The following is a 23,978-nucleotide window of genomic DNA, read 5'->3' as shown; positions in this document are numbered from 1 at the left end:
CTGGAGACTCCTGAGAGCAGTGAGACGAAACAAACTGCGTTTAGCCAGCCGCGTTACTCCTTTTGTTTCTACTTGGACTATTTCCATCTGTGTCCTGCCTTTTTGGGTTTTTTTTTCTCAGCAGTAAAGTTAAATCTGTGTTGTCCCAGCAGTCAGTTTGGACAGGGATTGCAGAGCTGCTGGCAGTGCTGCAGGCAGGTGGAGGATCCCTGTGGCTGTGCCAGCAGAGGACAGTGCCGGAACGTCTGCTGCCCGTGAGCCTGCCTGGACACTCGGATTGCTCTTTGGAGCATAAAGCTGCTCCATAAATGCTCCTGATGCACCTCACTGGGCTGCTTGGAGATAAATGGGATACAGAAAGGCAGTTTCTAAACGCTGCTGTTACCTGGGATTTCAGGCTTTATCCTGCAGTTCAGCTCCTCGTAGAGGGTTTGAATTCATCCTTCCAGTTTGGGTTTTGCTTTCACTGGGAAGAAGAGTGAGTGGGATAGGATATCGCTGGTATCTGACACCAGGAGGTTGTCCATCTTGCCTGGCTCCCTATTACCACTTTAAACATATGGTGCTAGGAATTTAAATGTGAGGAGCCTGCTATTACAGCTTTCTCTTCACTTGCAAGGTTTACTGTGAATATCCCCAACAAGTACTAGAGTTGGTGGCTCTTCCTCTTCAGTGGTTGTTTGACAAAAGACATAACTTGTGGAATTACAGTCCTTGTGCACTGCTTTTTATTATTAAAAAACATAAATCAAGCATTGTAAAATCACAATGAACCCTCTAAAACTCTTTTAATCAACAAAACAGGCAAGAGATTACCTTCAGGGTTGTTTGTTTTTAAATATCAAACATTTCAGTGATGGTCATCATCTTCCTAATGCAAGCCCTACTTTTCAAAAGCTGTCCAAATCTAGATGGATTTAAGCACATGATTTTATCATAATGCAAATGCTATTGTGCCATTCCTTAGGATTTCTTTACAATGGAAATCAAGTTATGCAAGTGGTTTATTGAATTAAGTCATGGAAACAGAATAAAGTACAGCATTTGGACAAATTAATTATGCTTTTAATTCTTAAATTAGGTTGTCATTGTAGGAAGTTTGCTTTTATTTGAGTGCAGGAAGGTATGATCTCTTTTCCTGTGTTAGATCTCTCAGTTGCTGTATCAGCTACTGGGTGACCATGGGTTGGGAAGAAATGCTGTGTTATTCCCTCCAGTGTAACTGGGAGATTAGAAACAGAGAAGCAGTTAAGATTTGCATTTTTATTAAATTTTAGACTTAGGGTTCTTTGTAAACTTTCCTGCCTTAGACTCTTTCTCTGAAAATAAAATGTGAGAACAGCCCAGTAAGCTGGGCGGGTGACTCACCCCCGGTCCATGAGCATTCAGGTGTTTTAGGTATCTTTTTCTTAAGTGATATCACAGTAGTTGGTTGTAATTAAGAATTGTGTGATAAACATGAAGAAATAGAAATTAATTAATTTCTCAACGGCTGTTAAATTTTTTTTTTTAAGGAAATTGGCATCAGCACTGCCAATTATTGAAAAAATGTGTTTTCTGTGATAAGATAACATGATGGGTTAAAGTTGTCTGTACTCTGAAATGACTCTGAAACTTTCTTAACATTCTGGTCCCTGGGGCAAATTGAAAAGCTGATTTTTTTTCTGGCAAGATGATTTGCTTGAAATGTGTCATAGGTTCATTGTTGAAAATCAGTGACTATCAGTGCACCTTCTGTTTTCTCTCTGTATTTCCTATTTTTAATATGTCATTGGAAGGTATTGAGCAGAGTGGGAGTGGCCCTTGTCAATGAGATCTCATTTACTTCTGCAAAAATCATGGCATGGCATGTATTAACACCACTTTTTCTTGTTTCTGTTGCAGAATTGGAATATGGCAACTCATATGAAATAGAATATATGGAGAAAATAGGCTCCTCTGTGCCTGTAAGTTCTCACCTCCATTTCCATTCATTTGCATTCCCTTGTCATAATATACCATCCTGATAATGCCCTCAGCATCACCACCCTTTAAATTAATTATGATGTGCCTGCAGCAAATTTGCAAAACCAGTTCCTTGAAATTGGCATAACTGGGGTAAATTGCCTGTGCTCTGTTGTCCTGTGTCCTGTAAATCTTGTTCCATTTTATGTTTTTATTTTAAAGCTAGCATCATAGTAGTTCTTTCAGGAGATTCAAAGCCAATCAGTATTTCCAGCAGTGCAGAATGCAGAGCTGTCTGCACCAACTATTGAACTATTTAAGAAACTGAGAGTAAAACTTTGAAGAAGCTGGAGGGAATCAGGAGAGAAACAGAATTAGTGTGAAGTATGGAATGCAGAACTATACATTATTATTTCTTTCACCTTCTTTTTAATCCATGGATTTGATAGCTTGACTGGATCCAATGAGGGGATATTCACTGGGGAAGTTAGGAAAATCAGGCATGTATGCCAGGTACTTAAACCAATGAGAATTTTCAATGAATATTTTAGTAACCTCAGCCAAGGGATGCCTCCTGCCTGACAGGACCAGAGAAATCTGATTAACCCCAAAGTGGGAGGAGAGCCACTACAAAGAGTGAACTGTTTAGGTTTTGTCCTTTGATGGTTTCTTCCTGAAAGGGTCCATCTCAGTATCAGCATTACAACCCTGTATTATTAGTTTTCTGTCATTTGCTCACTGAAGGCTTCAGTGACCTGAATTAGCTTTAATGGAGAATGGGTGAATTGCTTAATGAGTTTCTCTTTCCCTGTCGCCAGCAGGATGATAGCACCCCGAAGAAACAGTCCTTGTACCTAATGTTTGATGCACAGCAGGAGAGCCCAGTGAAATCACCTCCCATCAGATTGTCTGACTCCACAACTCCCTGCTCAGGGTAGGTCACTGCCAGCAGTGGAAGAGGGTGTCAGGGGAGTGCGTTACCCTCAGAGCACGTACACAGGCACTTCTTCCTCTCCCTGCCTCTGTGTTGCCAAGTTATTTGTTTAAAAATAGATCCCCATCTGTGTGCACATATGATAGAGAACAGAGGGCAAAGATGCACAAGTTTCATGATGCGAGGGAGTAAGGACATCTATTTCTCCTTCACGTTCTAACTAAATAGAGTCACAGTGGCAACTGTTTCACTGGACAGTGGCCTCCTACATAAAGCTTTTTCCTCAGATACTGAGGCAATTTTCATGTTAATCTAGAAATTTGTTAATTGCAATTTTTCACTTGGCTTTTCCTGGTTACATTTTCTGAACAAGGACTCTTGTTCATAAGACCAGGATGTGGGAGTTGTTTTTACTTCCAATAATTTTGCTAGTCAAGGACATCTGTTCTTGTTAGTAAGAGTTGTGTTTTGGGAGAGAGGTAGGTTACAATGAGAAGGGCTAAAAAGGCAAGTGAGAAATGTTGAAGGAATGTGACATTTCTGATGGAACTGGTTTTATTTAGCAGTCTCCAGTGCATTGTTTTGAAAGGATATTGCAAAGTGTTATGAGATATAACGATGTCAAATTGAGTTGAAACAATGTGTGTATCTATATATATGTATTTATATATTTATATATACATGAAAGTGATGAAGAGGACTTGCTCAGCTGTTACTAGAATCAGAATTGTGAAGGCCTTGTGCTCCACCCTGAAAACACGTACACAATCTTTTTCCAGGTCAAGTTTTGAAGACCCTGAAGCCCAGCAGTCCTCTGGCATGAAAATACCACACCCAGCTTCCCGAGTCCTAGCTGCCAGCCAGGAGGCACACTTACAGTCCCCTGACAAGGCCAAGCAGAAAGACCTAGAGCCCATGACTCTAGGAACAACTCCAGAGGCTATTGAAATAGTAAGTCCTGTATGATAAGAGTTTGGGAATCATTTTCGTGCAGAAATTTTGCATTTTGCTTTTGGCCTGAACTCCTTGGGCAAAAACCTCTCTTGCTTATTTAGTCTCCTCTTTACCCTCCAGACATCTCCTGAAGACTCCTTTGTGTCTGCTGATGCTCTTCTCAATAGGATATCTAAGAAAGCCTCAATATGTGATCAGCCTGAATATCTAGACCCTGACCTAGCAGAAAAGAACCCCCCAGTATTTGCTCAGAAACTTCAGGTTTGTAGAAGAAATATAAATGTCATTCTTCTTTCTGTTTCTCCTTACACAGGCAGAGGAATGCTTTGCCTCATCTGAAAGGGGTGGAAGGAGGCTTGAAGGGGATGTAGAAAAGAATTAAAATAATTATTTGATTCTTCTCAAAGTAACTCTTCTCTTTCAAAGTCTTAAGGAGCAAAGATACTTTCACTTAACTCACGTAATTCATATAATACATAAGCTTAAATTTCATCAGCACCTATCCTGTACCTCTAAGGTATCTATTTTCCAGAAGTCTTTCTAAAGCAAAATTTTTTAAGCTTGAGCACAGGACTTGATGTCTGGAGAGTAGTCTTGACACCTGGCCTTAGTGCAAAGATTCATTTTTTGAGATTCAGGACTTAATTCTGCTGAAATGAAAATCAGGCTTTGTTTTTCTAGAAATCTCTCCAATGCAGAATTTGGCATGGTTTCTTCTAGGAAAAACAAATTAATATGCAGACCAGTTGTGTATGTCAGGACATATTTTCTGGAATATTTATAGTGAAATTTTTAAGCAAAGGTTGAGAGGTTTATGCCACATGAGACCAGCATGTGGCATAAATTCACATAAAATGGAAATGACAGGGGAGGAATCTGTGATAAAACAGCTTTACCTTCAGAAAACATTGCTTTTACATGAAGTATTGTTCATACTGATCACCTAATAAAAGTTATATTTCTGTACAGCTATCTCAAAACTAACCAACCCCTGGATTTTTGTATCACTGTCCTCATCCTGAGGGGAATTTGGGGTGTGTTTGTCACCCAGAAATTGTCTGAATTACACGTTAAAATCTAACATTTCATTTTTGAGTACATCAACCATTTTTACCATGTTCTTACTACATTTTTTTCCCTGTGGGGGCCTCCCCACCAAACCCTTTGACAGGAGGAGTTAGAGTTTGCTGCCATGAGGATAGAAGCGCTGAAGTTAGCCAGGCAGATTGCCCTCTCCTCTTTGCGCTCCAAGGTACCTGGTTTGTGCCTGCCCTGTGTGTGTGAGTGTGCCCAGCCTGGGGAGCCGAGTGCTGCTTTTCCTGGAGCAGGGACTGGGGCGCCCTGGGGGGACACCCAGGAGCATGCTGGCAGCAGAGCTGACACAAAAACGCTGTCACCCACCCCACTCACACCCCAATTAACAACAGGCAAGAAGCAGCAGTGTTCCTTCCGCAGGAGATGGATTCTGCGGTCCAGGTTTGTCATTCCTCTGCAGCAAGATTTGTCCTAAAGTATTTGATGGTGAAGAATACCAGGTCTGCTTTGGCCACAAGGACATTTTGTCTTTCGTTGGTATTTTCAGCTTGAAGTCAGATACCTTTGACCCTCAAAGTTTAGAAGTGAGGAATTCAGTCAACCTTGCCCTCAGGCATCTGAAGAAAGGGACTGCAGCAGGGTTGGAAGGGCTACAGAGCTCCCAAGGAGAAAAGGCCTCCCAACACAATGTGTCTTTATTCATAAAGATCTAAATCTTATTTTTTCATTGCTACTTCCAGCTCATGCTGGCTGGTTGTGCCTGAGTGATGCTTTGCACTGCTGTTGTAGGGATGCACGTGGAACTCGCTGTGTTTGGAAAGCCGAAGAAGTCATTCCATAAATGTGACTTTCTTGGGGAAGGGTATCAGCTGATTGGGATTCTGAGGGGATGGCAGTGTCCTGCTGCAGTGAGACATTTCCAGTCACCTGCCTCCTCTTGTACTGTCCGTTAATAAGTCAGCAGAAAGTCCTTTGCCCAATCCTAAATCATATCAAGTTCATTGCATCACAACAGCATTTGGACTGGTTACAGGGTAGGATTTCTTTATAACTGATCTTTAAAGATCAGTTATTAAGTAGCTACTTCATAAAGATTTTTTTTTTTAAGGTTAACTGTACTCTTCTGAAAAAACAGTGATCATATGTGATTTATTTCATATACCTTAAATAGCCCACGAGCCACCTCGTTTCTGTTGTGCACATACATTTACTAAGGTAAACACGTTCCTCACAGATTTAAGAGTATTTTAAGATTTTAAGACTATGTGGCTACAATCTTGTATTTAATTAAGAAAAAGATGCTCTTGTCTTCATTAGAAGGACTAAGCAGGCCTACAATTAATAATAAGGAACATAAAGAACAAAGGAGGAAAAACAAAAATAATTTTCCTGTGTGTGACTGTGTCCACTTGCTCTGCTCCCCTGAGTGTCAGGTGTTGGAAGAGAACGAGGTCTCTAGATCCTCTCTACCTCCTTATTCTCTCTCAAATTCCTTGTCCTCCCAACACTTTGCTAGAACATGCAGGATTCAGGCCCTCCAGCATCAGGAAACACCTGAGATGAAGCACAAAATATTAGATGCTCTTCATGGGTTATGCAAAAAACTTCTATTAAAAATCTGCATTTTTGCAACCAGCCAACGATTTAGAAACTCACAGATTGTAGCATTTTAGACTGAAGAGAATGGTTTTGTGTGTTTGTGATTACTTGTGAGCTACCCAGGAGAGATTCTGAGCTGCAAAAATGTTACAGAATGTGAAGTTACATTTGAAAGATGCTGTTTAACATCTTCACAGCATCCTGTTTATCTAGAACAAGTTTTGAACTCCTTAGAGCTTAGAAATAGGAAATGCATTTCATGTGACTTTTTAGAAAATGTCATTAATCTGTGTAACGAAGATAACAAAATGATAAGCAGAGGTAAGGAGAGAACAACAGGCAAAACTCCCATCTCTGACAGAGAATTGGCAGCAGGTTAATGATGACAAAAGCCCCATGTTGGTCCAGTTACATCAGTGCTTGTAGACAAATACCATGGGTGTCATGTTAGGCTGGGAAGGACTTTTGTCCTTGTGTAACTTTGCTATTTCAGTGGGAGGTTGCTGGTGTTAAATTAGCCTATGATGACACTCCTTGTGACCTACAGTGACTGATGGCCTGGATTAAGTAGAATAGAAACCAGCAGATGACTGCAGTGACTTAAATTTGGATGCTCCTGGCAGAATTCCCTTCTGGATGGCTGGCCTCTGTTCTTTTCTGAGTGCTGTATAATTACATTTAACATTTGCTAAACCATTCCTGGATGGGTAACAAGAATAAGTTGATAAATAAAGACAGAAGCACTTGTTATGACAAATTAGGTCACCTAAAATAAAGATTAAATATGAGCGTTTTGTGCTACTACTAGGAGTAAGAATAAGGGTGTGAGTTTGTTGTTCTCAGGCAGAGGGAAGGTATTTGGCTACTCCCAAAATTCTTCTCACAGACTTCAACAACAGCAGGACCAGTCATCTGCTTTTACATTGCCAAATATTTCTGTTTTCCAGCATTGAGGTGAATTAACACTTTTCTACTGAACAGTCTTCCTTTGGATGTCGTGAGGTAATTTTTTAATAGGTGCAGCTTGAGTAGGGTTTGTGTCCAGCACCCTGTGGATGCTGAGGTGATGGAGAGTTGGGTGTTTCAGTCCAAGAAAAAAGACTGAAAGGAAAGGCGTGGGCAAAAATGGGATTAGTGCATCACAGCCTTGGGGTCTCTCATGGTAGTGAAGGAGGAATATTTCCTTCAAGCAGCAGTGCCATTGATTTTAGCAAAACTTTCCAGGCTTGGGTTTTACTTGCCTTTCCATGTATTTGCAAGCACAAGTAGGTTCTCACTTTGCCTGCATTGACCTGTCTGCTCACACATCAGTTGGTTAAAGAGTCCATTATTCCGTGCACACCCAGGCAGCATTTCAGTGCTTGGAAAGGGCAGCCTCATTTTCAGCAGGGCTAAACACACATTCCTTTAATGGCTATGATAAAAACTAGTTTTCATTTTCATGCCATTTCTCTATTTTCTTCCACTTTGACCTCCTGGAAGTGAGATAACTGCAGCTGGTTAATAGATGTGCATCTGCTCCCCTCCTGGTCAGATACCTGGTTTCTGTGAAAGGTGCTGGGAAGAGAAGCATATTGAGCTCTCAAATATTTACACTAAGATTGCAGTGACCTACATTTTGTAGTAATTCCCCTGAAGACTCTAATCTTTCTGTGCGAGGTTTAGTGACTTACAAATCCCTGTGCTGATTATTACCCCAATTAACTGCTTACCTTCTCAGCAGTTAGGTGTTAAAGCATTATTATTGGGTTATTTTGGGTAATACTATCATCCTGTTGGTCAGGTTCTGTTATTTTCTCGGGGTAGGAATATTCTTCAGGCAGCAAATAACAGTTTCTGAGTTCTGCATCAGTTAGGAGCTGTGTAAAATTAGCTTTGGAAGTAAAACCATGATGACTTTTACTGGTTACTTCTGCCAGGGAGCCCAGTTGGGGACTTGTGCACAGTGTTTCCAGAGGGCAGTACTGGTTGGGTCACTGCCACAAGCATTTCTGCTCAGTGCTTAAATCCCAAGAGTTTTTATAGTCATTTTTGGAAATTTTAAGCTGTTTTGCATGTCCTTATTGCTATTGTTTTGTACAGTTTACTCAAATGCAAAGAGAACTAGAGAAAACATACCTGTAGTAATGAGGTGTTGTGCACTATATAAAAACAGCTGTGTGTATTAAATGCTTTAAATGTCTCTTTCTTTAAAAATTGTCATCCTCCCAGAAGTTCCTTTGACATGTTTTTATATGAACTTGAGGAAATTTGTGGGGTTTTTGGCACAATGAGTATTTTCCAGCAATCTCTTTATGAGATCCAGCAAATTAAGCTGCAGGAAGCTTTTGAAATGTGACAGATGCAGTTCAGCAGATCGATCTGAGGGATGGCCTGTCTTTGGAGGACAGCTTTGATGATCTAATGGCTCATTTTTATCTCCCAGTTATTCTTGCCTTGTGATTGAGGAGGGACTAAAGTACATTTTTTGTATTTATTCATTTACAGACATATCCGAGCTTGTGTCCCAGGTGTATTTATTCCTATGTAGTTGTTGTACACTTGGAGATACTTTCAAGAGCACAGGCTATGCAGTTTTGATAAATCCTGGAATGCTTTTTCTCTGGTAGGAAAATCCATGGGGTTTGAGGTTGCACCTCCTAATTCTGCTGGAATTGATCATTATTTTGGGTGTTCATGTTAAAGGCAGCAAAAACAGAGAAGGGATATCCTGCTCCATAAATCCTAGAAGTAAGAGTCAATTGACTCCCAGGTTTAAAAACAAAAAGTACCAAGCAAATTAGTGAGAGTCTCCTATAAATGAAGATGGCAGTGAGGTGTTCTGTAAGTACTGTTTAGGTTATTCTTGCTCTAATTAAATTTTCTTGGCTAGTCTTGTAATGTTGTTTGTGTTTCTTCATGTTCTCTTCAGATGTGGTATCCAGAACATCTGGTCCTGTGTGCATTGTATGCAATTTTTAATACAGCTTCTTCAGTCAGGTGTGATATGAGATCTCACAAGGGATTACAACAGAATTAACAGTGGGTTTGGATCATTTCTGTGATCCTGGGCAGTGTGAGAAGAACTCTGAGGAAATGAATGTTTTATGGAATAGCATCTGGCAAAATTTCCTTTACCAGTGTTGAGACAAGAATATGTGATGTTGAAATTAATGAGGGCTGAACCTTCATCCAGACATTATGTACTCCCTTTTGCATTCCTGTGCTTCAGTCAGTAGAGTGTGACGCTGCTATTCTGTTTTAAAAAAATCCAAACAAAACAACTAAAACCAAACCACACCACCCTCTTTTGCAATAATATATAGGAAAATATTTTTTTCTCTTTCATGTAAAAAAGTAATTGAAAAACTGTTGATTACTACTCTTAATTACTGCAGGTAAAGCCTGAAGACTTAGGTACTGCATTAGTGAACTCAGAGGAACAGGATGTATTATTTTATGCACAGAGTTAACAAGCAAATGGGAAAAATACATTATCCCCTTTCCAGCAGCAAGGAAATGCTACACCAGAAAAACAGGATGTGAATATCCATTTGCATCAGTGGATGGGAAAAGGCATTGATCAGCCTGACTCTCCTCTCCACTCATGGTCCAGCCCTCTCTGTGGCTTCCTGTGGCTTGGTGGAGGGGGCTTGGCAGTGCCCGGAGAAGCTGTGGCCACCCCATCCCTGGAAGTGCCCAAGGCCGGGTTGGACGGGGCTTGGAGCACCCTGGGATAGTGGAAGGTGTCCCTGCCCATGGCAGGGGGTGGGACTTGATGAGCTTTAAGGTGTCTCCCAGCCCAAACCCTTCTGAGGTTCTGTGAACTGTCCTTTGTCATCTCCTCAGTTTTAATGTGCTATAGCCTGGGTTGTTTGCCTCGAAAGTTGTTTGTGAGACATCTCCTGCATCTCAGTGTCACGTACCTGTTCTTTGCTCTCCTCATTACACATGCTGCTCTCCCCTCTTTAATCTGGGCTGCTGACATGAGCAAAATTGACAGCTGCAAAAAAAAGCCTCATTTAACTGACTAATCGCATGCTGGACACCAGTGAGGCAGCAGTGTCACTGCATATTCACACTTCCCATGTGGTATTCTTTGTGATAGGTACCATGTACTGACAGGTCAGACCTAAGAAAGTGAGCTGTCCTCTTGCTTCTGGTTTCTTGATTTATTGTTATGGAAGCAGAATTCCCCTTAACAAGCTCTCTGCCTTCAGATCTGATTCCTTCTGCTGATGTGCATTTCTTGTGGATGTTTTGGTGAAAAGCCGTACGTTTTCTAAGAGAAGACTTTAAAATATTGATGGCAGTGCTGTCTTTATTTTCTCTGCATAAGGGTATCACGGCCCTTCTGGTGTTTCTTAGGGATCCTAAATGTGTATTTTATGATCGCTAAGTTCAGAGCTCCTTGTCAGTGTTAACAACTGTTGTAATTTAGAGGTGCACAGAATTCTAGTCCTAGCACCACACCCAGAAAACATGAGCTAAACACCTATTTAATGGTTCATTTCTTTGTGTTTAAAAAAACAAACACACAGAGAGAACCTGCTATCCCAGCAGATGTTTCCATCTCCAAAAGTGCACTGTACTCCCGCATCGGCGCCTCGGATGCAGAGAGCACCACGGCTCTGCTCTACCCCCAGCAGGACTTGGACTCTGCACTGCGGCTCGCCAGAGCAGAGGTAACTGTCTCCAGGATTTGGGAAAGGAAAAACATGCTGCTTGTTGTTCCCTTCTTTCCTGTGTTCTCCCAAATGCTTTGCATTTTGGACCTCTTGTTCTGTTCTTGGAACTGTCCTCAGCCACTCTATAGCACAAGGTGCTACACTGCAAGTTTTACTTGTTTTACGTAAGTGAAAAGCAGATATGATATAAAAATAAATCTTTTATGTTTTTAGCTCTCAAGTGTACTCTGTGCATCTTAACATTGCTATATAATTATATAAAAATGGTAAGATGCTTGAAATAGGAGTAAAATGTGTTTTACAAATCTATGTACCATATTAGTCTGGCTAGTAATAGCAATTAAGAAATGGGTATAATCCACTGAGGTTTTTTCCCTTTGTTTTCTTTGTTTCAGATTGTGGCCAAGGAAAGGGAAGTATCTGAGTGGAAAGAGAAATATGAAGAAAGCAGAAGGGAAGTGATGGAGATGAGGTGGGTTATTAACTTGGTCACTCTGTCAGAGTCTCATCTCAGCCTGTGGGTAGTACACAGAGTGCCATGCTCATATGATTGTTTTGCTTAGCTGAATTTGCTTCACTATTTTTAATTTCAGGCTTTGGGTCGATCCTGAACTGATAGTTAGTCTTTTCTCTGTATGGTGGGCACCCCCGTTCAGGGTAATCACTGAAAACTTCTGTGTTGCTAATGTCATTCACATCCTCAGAATACCGAGATAGGAGAGGTTTTACTCCAGATTAATGTCAGGGAAGGATTTTCTCTGGTTTGTGTGGGAATTCTCACATGGATTGCATAGTGAGGTTCCTGTTGCAGACTGGCTGAGGTGCCTGCCGAGCTGGTAGGGGGATGCACATAGCAGTGGTAAATTCACTCTTCACAAGTAGTTTTACTTGGAAAAAGGAAAGAATGTAGGAAAGAATGTGCAGATCTGTAGATAGTTACGAGTTGTACAGGCTCCCTCCAGGATTGTAAATGGTTGTTTAACAATAGAAATCAAACGACAGTGTCAGTACAAAAGCATTTCTTGTAAAGGAACCACTCTGAATGTTGGCTTTTAAGGAGATTCTACACCCTTTTCTTTGAACTAAGATGATATTTTAATTGCTGCACACACGAAGGTTGATTTTAGTTAAGCAATAGTTCTCTTGGCCTTTGCTTTCTTGTTCCATTGGAGAGCTGACAGAAGGACCCTGAGCTTTTCAGTTTGTTCTGGTTGTATCTGTTCTATTTTACTTCTCTTGCAAACCTGCCTCTATTACATTAAATATCTGTATACTGGAACATGGTTTGACCTTCCTTTCCAGCCCAGGTCCTACCACTTGCAAAGATGACAACAGAATCCCTGTAGTGGATGATGTGAGCTCCAGGGAGCACTGATGCCTCCCATTCAGTCAGTTGAAAGGTTCAGCTTTTCTCTTTCTTTGCAGTTGGTAGGACCATAAGAAGGACAAAGCAATGAGCTTGGCCTGCTCATTGATCTGAGTCTGAGAAAGTCATCAATTGCAAGAGAGAATGTATAAAAATACTTCATGGAGTTTTAAAGCTTACTATTTTCTACCTTCAAAAACCAGAAAAAATGGTCCCCCTCTTAACTAATAAAAGGAAACTGTCAGATTATTTTGCATCCCTCCTTTAAGTAATAACTTACACAATCACTTCTGAGACTGAATTTTCTTTAAAATCTCTTCTGTTCTAGCACCAGCTTCTTGCCAAAATGAAGAGTCTCAGTGATTTAAAGCTAAACTCTGTATCTAGTGATGACCTACATAAGCAATTGCTGCTTATATCCAGGAAAACTGTACTTAGGGAGGGAGAGTAGAAGGGAACTGCAGTGCAGAGCTCCACAAACCCTTGCATGGATGCCAGGAATTGCACATGGCAGATTGGAATAGTGGCAGCACAGGGCTCTGAGCCAAAGCATCTTAAGAGAAGCGTCTGCAAAAGGCAAGGGCAGCCTCTTTATTTCTTTTTTGCCACCTCCCGGTGCCCAGCTGAGTTCTCTCACCTCCCTTGTGCTCTGTTGGGAAGGGGAACAAAGCTCTGGCATAACCCTGAAATGCTTAATGAGGAGAAACAGAACGCAGTGGCTGTGAGCAGTCAAACTGAGGGAGCAAAACAAGGAGGGAACAAAATGAGGGATTGTAAGGAATGTCTCAGTGTGCAGCTCACACTCAAGTGTGGTGCTTGGTCTGTTCTGTGTCGGGGTGCACGTGTCTGCTGGCTGCCAGTGGGCACTGCCAGCCTTTTCCCTCATGGAAGGAGAGCCAGGGGTGACACAGAGCAGCTGGCACACCGTGGATCTGCACCTTCCTCTTCCACACAGTAATTTGCTTGTGTGTGTCTCCACTCTCCATAAAGTCTGATTTGAAAAAAAAACCCACACTAACCAAGCCAAATTTCCCACAGGCACATGCCTGGAACGCATGGATGAAAAGAAAAAAAAGTCTGGCTAATACCGTCACAAAATGATAAATACACATATGTGCACAAAGAAAGATTTCTCTTGGAAGTTTAAATGTTCAAGCAGTCCATGTGTGGTAAATTAGAGATGCAGCAGTGAGATATGACATGATGATAAGCAGGGAGTGAAGGGATTATTTAGAGTTGCAGGCACAAAAGCATCACTTCCCAGAGAAGAAGCAGTGTTCCTGCATACTGTAGCTGGAATATCCTGAATTTGTCTAAATTTCCAGGAAAACATCAGTCTGGAGGAAATTCCACTCCGGAGAACAGAAGCCAAAAAGAGAAGGTTTAATAATGCAGTAGTCATCTAAGAGCTAAACCACAGTGGGCTGTACCATAATCCAAGAGTCTAACCAGAGGCAGGCAAGAAATACTTAATTATGGTTATTTGGAGGTCTGATTGATTATGACTCTGTAAGGGGAGTCAAGCAGATGACTTCTGAGACCCTTTGTAGCCCTGGATTCTGGTGTTTCTATGACTTACAAATGTGCAGTCAGTGAATAGACTGAATGTCTGAAATAGCAACATTTAAAGCCTATGTAATGTGTCAGCCTGGGGTTACGATGTGCCCTCCCAAAGAGGAATGATGTGGCAGCATCCTTTGGTTCCTTGGCTGTAATGACCATTATTTAGGCTCTTGACTGAGAGAGGCCTTTGACATGAACCTGGAGCAAATTGTTCCCTGGGAAGTGCTGCAGTGTTGTGATGTTGTGTTCCTTACCCTCAGTACCCTCTGAGTCCTTGGTTTCATTTCTTGGATGACGAAACTTCCTAAAGGTGCTTTGTGTCACAAGGATATGAGAAAGCTTTGAAATCCTCATTGCTTACAGCAGCCTTTTGAGGTAATCTTCTTTGGACATGAAACCAAACCCTTCCTTTTAGGGGAAAATCCTTGCTGTTATCTTTGCTCTCCAAAGTGTCATTTATAGTTGAAAGGAAAAATCCCAGTGCTCAGGGGTAGAGCCCCTTGCTCTCTGAGTGCTCTGCAGGACCAGGGGAGATGCTGCTGACCTTAGGGCCAGGTGGCCTTCTCAGAGCTCTCGGCTCTGTCTGTGATTCAGATTTGAGGCAGTTCTGGAGTTACTGCAATAGTTTTTTGGGAGCTCTGCAAGTTTCTCCTTTCCTTACTGACTTTTGTCTCAGGATTTTCCCACATCCTTTCTGTAACCTCACCAACTGCAGCAGAGCTCTAAAAATGGAGCAAGTGAAAGTGAGTTTCAAAAGAGGTGTATTCAAACTCCTGTGAGCTGTTTTGAATATCCACTTCAGATGAAGTGTGGGGTAATTCTGTATTTTGTAGACGGTCCTGCGTGGCTCGTGAATCAAAGCACAGATCAAGCTAGTCTCATTTCATTAGCTTTATTTGGCTCTGGGAAGGGATGGATCATCTTTCTAAATCACATTTAATCTGCTTATTTTGGCTAACCTCTTTTCAAGAAGGAATTTCAAAGCCTACCGTGAGTATACGAAATAAAACAGTCTTAAAAGTAACATTTTGCCACCTCTGCTTCAAAAACAGATTTGGGAAATGGAATATGATGGATTTTGTGCTACATAGTTGAATATTTTGATCTTGTTGTTTTAAGTGGTAGTGAATCATTTAGTCATGAGAAGATTCATTTAGAAGATGAGATACATTTTGGGTGATGGCCAGCACTACTCCTGTTAGGTTTATGTGCTACCAGTTACAAGTTTACTTAAAGTTTACATTAAAAATAAAACAACACAAATATGGACAAGAGGGAAGAAAGTAATGGAAAAGTCAGGCTCTTTGTAATTCTTGAGCTAGACCAGTGTGATTATGTTTGTAATCATGATGGGTGATGTTTCAAAAAACAGAATCTGTTTCAAAGCAATCTCTTCTTCCTTCCCTCACCTTTATTGATTTCCATGGAGAATTAAAAATCAGGTGCAGTGGTAAAATTATCAGTTTTATTTGTTATTTGGGCAATAAAGAACATATAAAAGGGTGGTGGGGTTCTGTATCTCTTAAAAACACCACAGTTCACTTGCTGATAGTGTTATTTGCTAAGTAAGCATGAGCAATGATGTTGTTTGCCAAAAGATTTTCTTTTTTTTTCCCCTCTTACAGAAAAATAGTTTCGGAATATGAGAAGACGATTGCTCAGATGATAGGTAGGTGTTCCTACTGTGCAAGATGCTCCCTGGTTGAAGTCTGTGGGCTTCATTTTGATGCTGGCTGCATCTGCTGATGCTGCAGGGAATTGTGAATGCATCTGAGGACGCCAGAAAAGGAAAAGTCAGGGCCTTGCTTCATAGCCAGCAGCCCCCAGGCAGTTCAGGTAACACAGAAGGCTTAGGGCTTTCCCTTCTGAGCAAACTGGCCTATAGGAAACAGGTTCAAATTCTTGGGTTTCTCCAGGAGAGACTTCCAGTGACCTAAAAACCCCTTAGGCATCAGCTCCCAGCTGTTTAATGGCAGATTCCAAACTTAGCTCTTCACAACAACAGGGATTATCTGTGCTAAATGCATCGATCAGACCAAAACCGAGATTAACTTCAATCCCAGCTGGGAGGTTACGAGTGGCCAATCCACTCCCCCCCAGTTGATTACTGACACAGGGGTCTCCTTTAAGGTCTAAATTATGACAAGTTTTGTCTCTCAGTAATTAAAAATCACCTTTGCTAACAGCACATGCCACAAATCAAAGACTTGACGCTTAGTAGCACTTCAAACCCAAAGGTTGCAGGGCTCATGTGGTTCCTTGGCGTGGGAGGTCTGGCCCTTGGGATGTGATTTTAAAGCCTCTTGTAAGATTTCTAAAGCTCTTTTTATCAGTCTGGCTATAGAAAGCACCAGTGGCTTGTGCTGCCTTGTACTGCTTCAGCTCGAGCCGTGGGATTGGCTGAGTGGGATTTTGGGCTCTCCAAGGCCAAAACTGCTGGGAAGAGCACCAATGTCTGGTGCTTCTGCTGCCTTTCTGGATTCCCTGGCCATTGGGAGACATCCCACCCTCCTTTCAAGTGAACGCTAAAATGGACCTACAAATAATTAAATTCTTTGAGAATGACAACTATAATAAATAAGTAATTAATGAAATATATATAATAATGATTAATAAACACTAATAATACACCAGGCTTCATTTTCTCTGGTGTTATGCCTCCATTGCCTTTTGTATGTACAAACTGAGACAACTCGTTTGCTTCTGACATGGTGTCTGTCATTGTCATCCTGCAGGTGTTAAAGTAGGAGTGACCAGAGTATGCAAAGAACTTAACTTCATTTTGGTTTATGTACATTTTGGTTAAACATACTCTGGTGTGGCTTCCACGCTTAACCTGGCCAGTGATATGGACACACAAAGGACCTGTCCTTTGCTTCTGAGCTGTGGCTACAGTTAGCAGCAGAAGTTTCTTTTTGATAACAAATTCAAATTCTGTTCTTGAGAAACAGATTTAGAAAAAAAAAAAAAATTCTGAGACTGCAGTGCAGCAATTAGATACAGAATAGGAGTCCTGAGGCAGAGGCACAGCCTTGGTGTACACAGTACATTCCATCAGTGCCACTTCCTCTTGTTGCAAAGAACAAAGGATAATTTAAGCACTGGGCCATTGGCTATGAGTAAATAGATCTTTAAACTTCAGGTTCAGAGTATCAGAGCATCTCAGATGCTCTATGGTGAGTTTTTAAGGGCTGTGGCTATAAGTAATTTAATTTGCTGTCCATTTGCAAAGGAACTGAACCAACAGCAGCAACACAGAAAACATCCTTTCTGTGTTAATTAGAGCAGTATGCAAATCCTACAGCATGGTAATATGTTAAATGTGAGGCTTCTCCCTGCATTTAACTTAAATTTTTGATCTAATTGTCCCTCCTGAACTATTTGTACAGCCCTGTTAGAAGGGCACTGCACGTAAACCAATTTCACCAAACCCTTTGATGAATATTCGATGAAGTTGATGGGTCCTGCTGAGCTTTTTGTAGGTTGGCATGTGTGTGTATAATGAATACTGAAAATACCTCATATTAAGAATATATGACTGCCTATGTTTGCCTCTAAAGGCACTGAAAATCCTGCATTGCAAACAGCGATTGCCTTTGATTTCAAGGGCTATGGAAGGTTTAGTATTTGCTGTTATATGTATATGGAACTCAATATTACCCAGCTTAGCTGCTGTGATTAGTTCATGCCACACTCTGTGTAGCCAGAGCTTGCAAGCTGTCAGTGTGGAGATCCCTGTTAGTGTCACTTGGCACATTTTTTAACTGGTGCTCTATCTTTTTTTTTCTTTTTTTCTTACACTTGCCTCAACCCCTAACACATTTTAGTTTCCACTGAGGGATGGGGGAGAAGAAACACCAGGTTTTCCAGGCCAGCCTGCTGCTTGTGCTGCTGCTTTGTGCCTGGTGCCCGTGTTTGCTCTGACAGCCACGGAGCAGAGCCTCGGTGACCCCAGTGCTCCCTGCACCCCGCCCTCCCCACACCTGGGTCACAGCCAAAATCCCCATCCCAATTCCTTTTCACTGACAGATTTCTAATGTTGGTTTGGGGTTTCTTTCCTGTTAAAAATGTGTCCTTATACTTTACATTTGAATACATTATGATCTCCTCCTTGTGAAAAACAAACAGATGTTATGCTTTGTGCATTACGGGTTGTTGCATTACTTATTTGCTGCTTTCCTAACAATTCCCGATTTTTCTATTTTGCTTCCGTTTTCGTTGCTTCTTGCTATTTGCTTGCAAAAACAAAACAGGCAAGCCTGGTAAGTAAAGCTTTTCACCAACTTTCACACCAGCATTTTGCATCTTTAGTTTCTTTTGCTTTTGTTCTCTGTTTGCTGCATTCCCATTAAGTCATGTGAGTAGTAGTGAGCTGAGCCTGAAAGCGGATCTGCTGGTGCTGCTCTGATTCTGTCAATTTGGATAGTGTTAGTCCTGAGCATACTGCTGTTATTGTTGGTGAGCCCTGGGCAGGGTGTGTTGCAGACGTGGAAGTAATTTAATTAAAATATTTCAATCACATGATCTCGTAAATATATTTAGAATTAAGTATGTGTACCTGCTTATCTAAGATTCGACTGGCAGGCTGTTACCAGCACATATTATTGAAACTAAATCATAGTCTTGGAAAATAGAAGGAACTTCCAACCCAAGCCATTCTACAATTTTCTGAAAATATCACATAAAACTCTAGTCCCCCTCCAGCCAAGTTTCTGGTTTTTTGTAGCATTTAACCACTTTGGTTTGGGAGCATCACTTGGACAGGGCTTGGAGCCACGTGCTCTAAGAGTGGGAGGTGTCCCTGCCCATCGCAGGGGGGTGGAACTACGTGAGCTTTGAGGTGCCTTCCAACCCAACTCTGTGATTCTGTAGCACTTGCCCCAGTTTCCCATGAGCAAGTTTAAATGGTGCTGGGGATCAAGTATTAGAGGAGCTGATCCAGCTGAGGAGAGAGGAGGGCCTGTGATGCACTGGGAGGAAGAGGAGTGAGTGTGACATGAATTGTCAACTTTCTGATTGCCCTAGAAACAAGTCAGGAAGTTGCTAAAATACCTCAGACAGCAGTCTCACAAAAAGTGAAGATGTGACATTAAATACATTAAAGTATTTTGGATGATCATGTGAAGGGATCTCTTACCCTGCCTGGAGTTGCAGTGACAGAAGTGTTGCCAGAGAACAGGATCCCGCCAGGAAGGGGTTTGGAATTATCTGGTCAGGGTGTAATCTCCAGCATGATTAAACAAATCTAGTGCTGGAACACAAGTAGACAGCTTCTCAGGTTTAGAAAAATAAAAAAATGACAGCAAAAGGTTTTTTAATTTAATTGAGAACACATTGGTTTTGACATTATGGAGGAATACAGGGTGTCTCTGAGAAAGCAAAACAGAAAAGAATGTTTATTTAAAATAAAGTGTTAAACATATCCAAGTGATATGGTATTACAGGGCTCTGGCCTTCTCTGCCATGTCAAAGGTGTTTGTTCACCAGTAAAATAAAGGTGTTACAAGCAGGTCCTGAGAGCCTCTCTGGTTCTTTTGATCTTCTGTATCACACAGAGCAGAATAAGCTCAGGTCAGCTCTGCTCACCCAGCCCGGTGCTGTCAGGGTGAGCAGAGGAGCCCAGACTGTAGCCCAGGAGCTGATGCACAGCATGGCATCATCCCTGCTCTGGCCTTGGTCAGGCCTGCAGGAATGTGTATTTTTTGGATGGAATACGCAAAAGGAAGAGATTAATCTCCGTTTGGGAATTGACAGTATCAGCTTTGGCATTTCAGAGCTGACCACTATAAATATGAAAACTTCTGAAAAAATAGTTTTCTGATGAAAACTTCTGTTCAAATAAAAAACCCAAACTTGTTTAGTTCTTTGTTTCCAAATATAAAGGCCCAAATTAAAAGTTGTACATTGTGAAATGCCCCGTGCTTTTTTCCACAGGAGAACTTCTTACCTTATTTTAGTTTCTATCATAGATGAAGGAAAATGGTGATACAGAGCTGCTGTGTTCTGTGGGTGGGTTTTCCCTTCAGTATTGTTCAAAGTAGCCCTTAAAACATGGATACAGGAATCACAGTTTAGGATATGAAGGAAACGATGCAGTATTTTGGAAGACAATGCCAGACCTTTTCTTCCAGTGTTATGTGGATATTCCAGCTTATTATGAGATCAATTCCCTTGAAAATTTCTCCTCCATATGGATTTGGATTCCTGTTACGTTCTTCCCACCATCCCTGACTCAAATGTAACTATACCCAGGAGGATCTTGGCAGATGTTTTTTGCAGTTTTTTACACTTAGGAAGTCTGTCTACTGTTAGATTTCCTTTCTGCCACTTGCTACAGTAATCCTGAGAGCTGGCAAAACACTGCTTTTCCAAGGGAAGAATTGAATTCCACTGGACAAAGTGCCTTGTTTGTTCAGGATTGGAAGATGCCAGCAGATGACAAGCATATATCAGCAATGGCAAATAATTGGTGGCCACTGCTAGGAACATGCACAAATGTCCTTTCCTTCAGCTAGTGCATCTGCAGGCAAATGGGAAATCCAACACCTGCCTTTCCATGGGAACGGCCGAGCTCAGGGTGAAGAAATCATCAGTACAGAGATACATTCACATTTTCCCCCAACATCAAAATTCTTAAATATCACTGGTTTTAGCAACTGTTTTCCAAAACAGGCTTGTGTCTTTATATAAATCTGACTTTTTTGGATCCTATAAACTTACTATTACACAAATAGAGCAGAGTACAGTAGAAACTGTAGATGACAGTGAAATCAGTGTTCTTACTACTGTTACCCTTCTGAAAATCTCTCTTTTCCCTACTACTCTCTTCTTTCAGAGGATGAACAGAGAGAGAAATCTGTCTCCCACCACACTGTTCAGCAGCTGATTGTGGAGAAGGAGCAAGCTTTGGCTGACCTGAACTCGGTGGAGAAATCCCTGGCGGATCTTTTCAGGAGATACGAGAAAATGAAAGAAGTCCTGGAGGGGTTTCGGAAGGTGAATCCCGTTAACATCTCCTTTAAAGAGCAGAGCTGAGCGGGGTCTGTGTACCAGTGCTGCTGAACAGAAGGCAGGACTTGTGTTTCCAGCTAATTCCCATGTCCTGCATTGGGTCTAAAGTGCATGACAGACCATAATCCTCAGGTGAAAGGTTGCAGCCAGCTATCAAACGCAACCAGAAAAATTGTAAAGCTTTTTGCATTGTGTAATATTCTCCTTCTGATGGCCTCTGTCTGTGGGTGTCAGTGCTGGACTGCAGCCCTTCAGACAGCTGTGTGTGACTCCCACAAACAGGTGCCTGTTCTGCATTTTAACCTCTTGGGTTAAATTTGATGTCATCTTCTCTTTTAAGAACGAAGAAGTGTTGAAGAAATGTGCGCAGGAATATTTGTCACGAGTAAAGAAGGAAGAACAGAGGTATCAGGCACTCAAAATTCATGCTGAGGAAAAACTGGACAGGTAATTGAGTCATGGATTCACAGAATGATTGGAAGGAGTCTTAAAGAACATTTGTTTCCATGGGCAGGGACGCCTTCCACTAGACCAGGTTGCTCCAAGCCCCATCCAGCCTCGTCTTGGACACTTCCAGGGATGGTGCATGGATTGTACACATATTTTTTCAGGAGTTCATGCTGCAGGGGGATTCCCGTGGCTGGACTTCACATCCTGAACTGCTCCTGCAGTATGCAAGGCACGGGCTGCTCTGTGATAGAGGCTGGAAAAAAATGCCATAATTAGAATTTCTGTGATGTGCTGGTCCATACAGAGCACCTTAAATTTCAATGTTTATCTAGTGTCTTTATGTTTCTTTAATGTGTTTCCTTGAGAAGATCAAAAAGGAAGCCATTAGCCAGTTTCTTTTTTCTAGATTTCCATGTAATGACCAATTAAGCCTTTCTAGGAGTCACATTCAGGACTCACAGTACAGTCCCCTGAACTGGAGATCAGGTTTAGAAACTGCCAGAAGACACTTCTACCTGAGTCATATTTGTGACCTCGGCACAGATATCTGAGAGAAGCAGGAGAGGGAGTTGTGAAAAGTCTCTAGGGACAAGTCTGAGAATATATCCAAGATGTGCAGAAGGCAGCCCTGCCCTCTTCCCCCATTTCTTAAGGTGCTGTCCACCCTTGGGCACCCTCTCCCCTTTCCTGTAGAGAACTTTATGTGACCAAAACCTGTGTTTTTTGCAGAGCCAATGCTGAAATTGCACAAGTGAGAGGCAAGGCCCAGCAGGAGCAGGCAGCATACCAGGCCAGCCTTCGGAAGGAGCAGCTCAAAGTAGATGCCTTGGAGAGAACACTGGAACAAAAGGTAAATCAGGAGTCTGCTCTCCCTGGAGCCAAGCTCTGCCTGAGGATTGTCCTGCAGCTCCCTGGCCCCGGGGACAGCAGCATTGCCCAAATTTTAGGACAAACCGCCCCCCTATGTGCACCAGCTGGACCCAGGTTTGATCTGAGCCCAAGTGCTCGGGGCTGGCTCAGCCTCAGCCAGAGCTCGGGGTGCACCTCTGCAGCCCAGGCCTTGGTTTGCTTCAGTTCTGAGGTTTCAGACCTTGCTTTAGTTCTTCTCTCAGGTTCTGTTTCCCTTTTTAGTGCTAGCTGTAATTCCAGTGCTAATTCCAAAGTGTCTGTAGGAAATGCCTATTTATATCTCTGTGTTCTCTAGCTCAGCCAAGGGAGCTTGCTTTGGCATAGTACAGCTCGTCCTTGCTTGCAGCTCTGCAAGACAGGCTGAAAATAATGAAAAAAAATAGAAAAGTGCAGCCTAGAAACAAAATTCCTCTATGTATTATTGTGGTGTGCTGGGAATGACTGCTATAAAGCTGTCTGCTTTGGTGCTAAATTTGATTTATTGTATTTGGAAAAAAGGAAGTGTTTTTTTGAATGCATATATAGTTGTACTGTGGATACAAACACTTAGTTGTGCTATATATGCACGTGTATCTGTACATATAGATACCCTGTTCTCAGCACTGGAGAAAAGTGAATTTTCCCACACTTCTCCCAAAAGTTAGATAATATTAAAATTAAAAAACCCCTCATCTTAACGCAGCACAATAATTTTCATAATACTTCATGTTTTATTTTCCAGAATAAAGAGATAGAAGAGCTAACGAAGATTTGTGATGAACTGATTGCCAAAATGGGGAAAAGCTAACTTTTAACCAAATTTCTGGACTTCGATATTGAGTGCAATATGACCATTGGCACACTGATGTCCATACATTTATGTGGACAGGTTATATTTTCACTTTTTCGTATGCACTACTGTATTTTCTTTCTAAATAAAGTTGATTTAATTGTATGCAGTACTAAGATGACTATCAGAATTTCTTGCTATTGTTTGCATTTTCATAGTATAATTCATAGCAAGTTGATCTCAAAGTTCCTGTATCAGGGAGATTGTCAAGTTCTCTAAGAAATTACAAATTGCTGATCCTAGCCTTCCCTTTGTACATGAGTTCCCATGTTGGATGTCTTTTGGATTTAATATAAACATGTATTACTTGCATGGGGACTCTTGCCTTAAGGAATGTAAACTTTATCTGCATTTGCTGATTTGTAAAATAAAATTAAAAAAAAAAAAAAGGAAAATGCATGTCACAAATGAAATTCTCTATTGTAAATAAATTTTTTCGTTGAAAGTTGAAGATAAGTATGGCTCTGTTTTATGTCCTTCACTTGCTTATTTCAGCACCAGATGCTCTTGGGAATTAATTCCTTCACAGAAAGCACTTCGTGGGTCACTGCTTGGAACACTTTGTGGGTCACAAGAGTATGCTGCTTATGTGCACATATCTAGGTCTATATCTTACTGTCTCTCTAAATATATATATATATGTGTGTGTGTGTTGGATTTGGACCACTCAAGTCTCAAGCATGGGCTTAATCCAAAATATTTAATGCTCTGACCCTG

The 23,978-nt window shown here is 41.5% G+C and overlaps 1 protein-coding gene across 12 annotated transcripts in view; it reads left to right on the top strand.

The window, feature by feature from the left end:
• TACC2 (transforming acidic coiled-coil containing protein 2) overlaps nucleotides 1–23,712 on the top strand; it is a 129,743-nt gene extending 106,031 nt beyond the window's left edge. For 4 of the 12 annotated variants that reach the window (XM_048311633.1, XM_048311639.1, XM_048311632.1 and 1 more), the window contains 13 exons: nucleotides 1,885–1,946; nucleotides 2,763–2,878; nucleotides 3,658–3,829; nucleotides 3,953–4,093; nucleotides 5,004–5,084; nucleotides 10,987–11,130; nucleotides 11,529–11,605; nucleotides 15,688–15,731; nucleotides 18,316–18,324; nucleotides 20,898–21,058; nucleotides 21,414–21,520; nucleotides 22,253–22,373; nucleotides 23,154–23,712. In XM_048311633.1, the coding sequence (XP_048167590.1) occupies nucleotides 1,885–1,946; nucleotides 2,763–2,878; nucleotides 3,658–3,829; nucleotides 3,953–4,093; nucleotides 5,004–5,084; nucleotides 10,987–11,130; nucleotides 11,529–11,605; nucleotides 15,688–15,731; nucleotides 18,316–18,324; nucleotides 20,898–21,058; nucleotides 21,414–21,520; nucleotides 22,253–22,373; nucleotides 23,154–23,219 (1,301 nt within the window). In that variant the 3' untranslated portion in view covers nucleotides 23,220–23,712. The remainder of the gene's footprint in view (nucleotides 1–1,884; nucleotides 1,947–2,762; nucleotides 2,879–3,657; nucleotides 3,830–3,952; nucleotides 4,094–5,003; nucleotides 5,085–10,986; nucleotides 11,131–11,528; nucleotides 11,606–15,687; nucleotides 15,732–18,315; nucleotides 18,325–20,897; nucleotides 21,059–21,413; nucleotides 21,521–22,252; nucleotides 22,374–23,153) is intronic. The other 8 variants (XM_048311638.1, XM_048311636.1, XM_048311641.1 and 5 more) reach the window with 6 other exon arrangements.
• The last annotated feature ends 266 nt before the right edge of the window (nucleotides 23,713–23,978 follow it).

Source organism: Corvus hawaiiensis, chromosome 8 (assembly GCF_020740725.1).
Source record: "Corvus hawaiiensis isolate bCorHaw1 chromosome 8, bCorHaw1.pri.cur, whole genome shotgun sequence".
Classification (NCBI taxonomy): Eukaryota; Metazoa; Chordata; class Aves; order Passeriformes; family Corvidae; genus Corvus; species Corvus hawaiiensis.
This window is presented reverse-complemented; position numbering and strand designations above follow the sequence as displayed.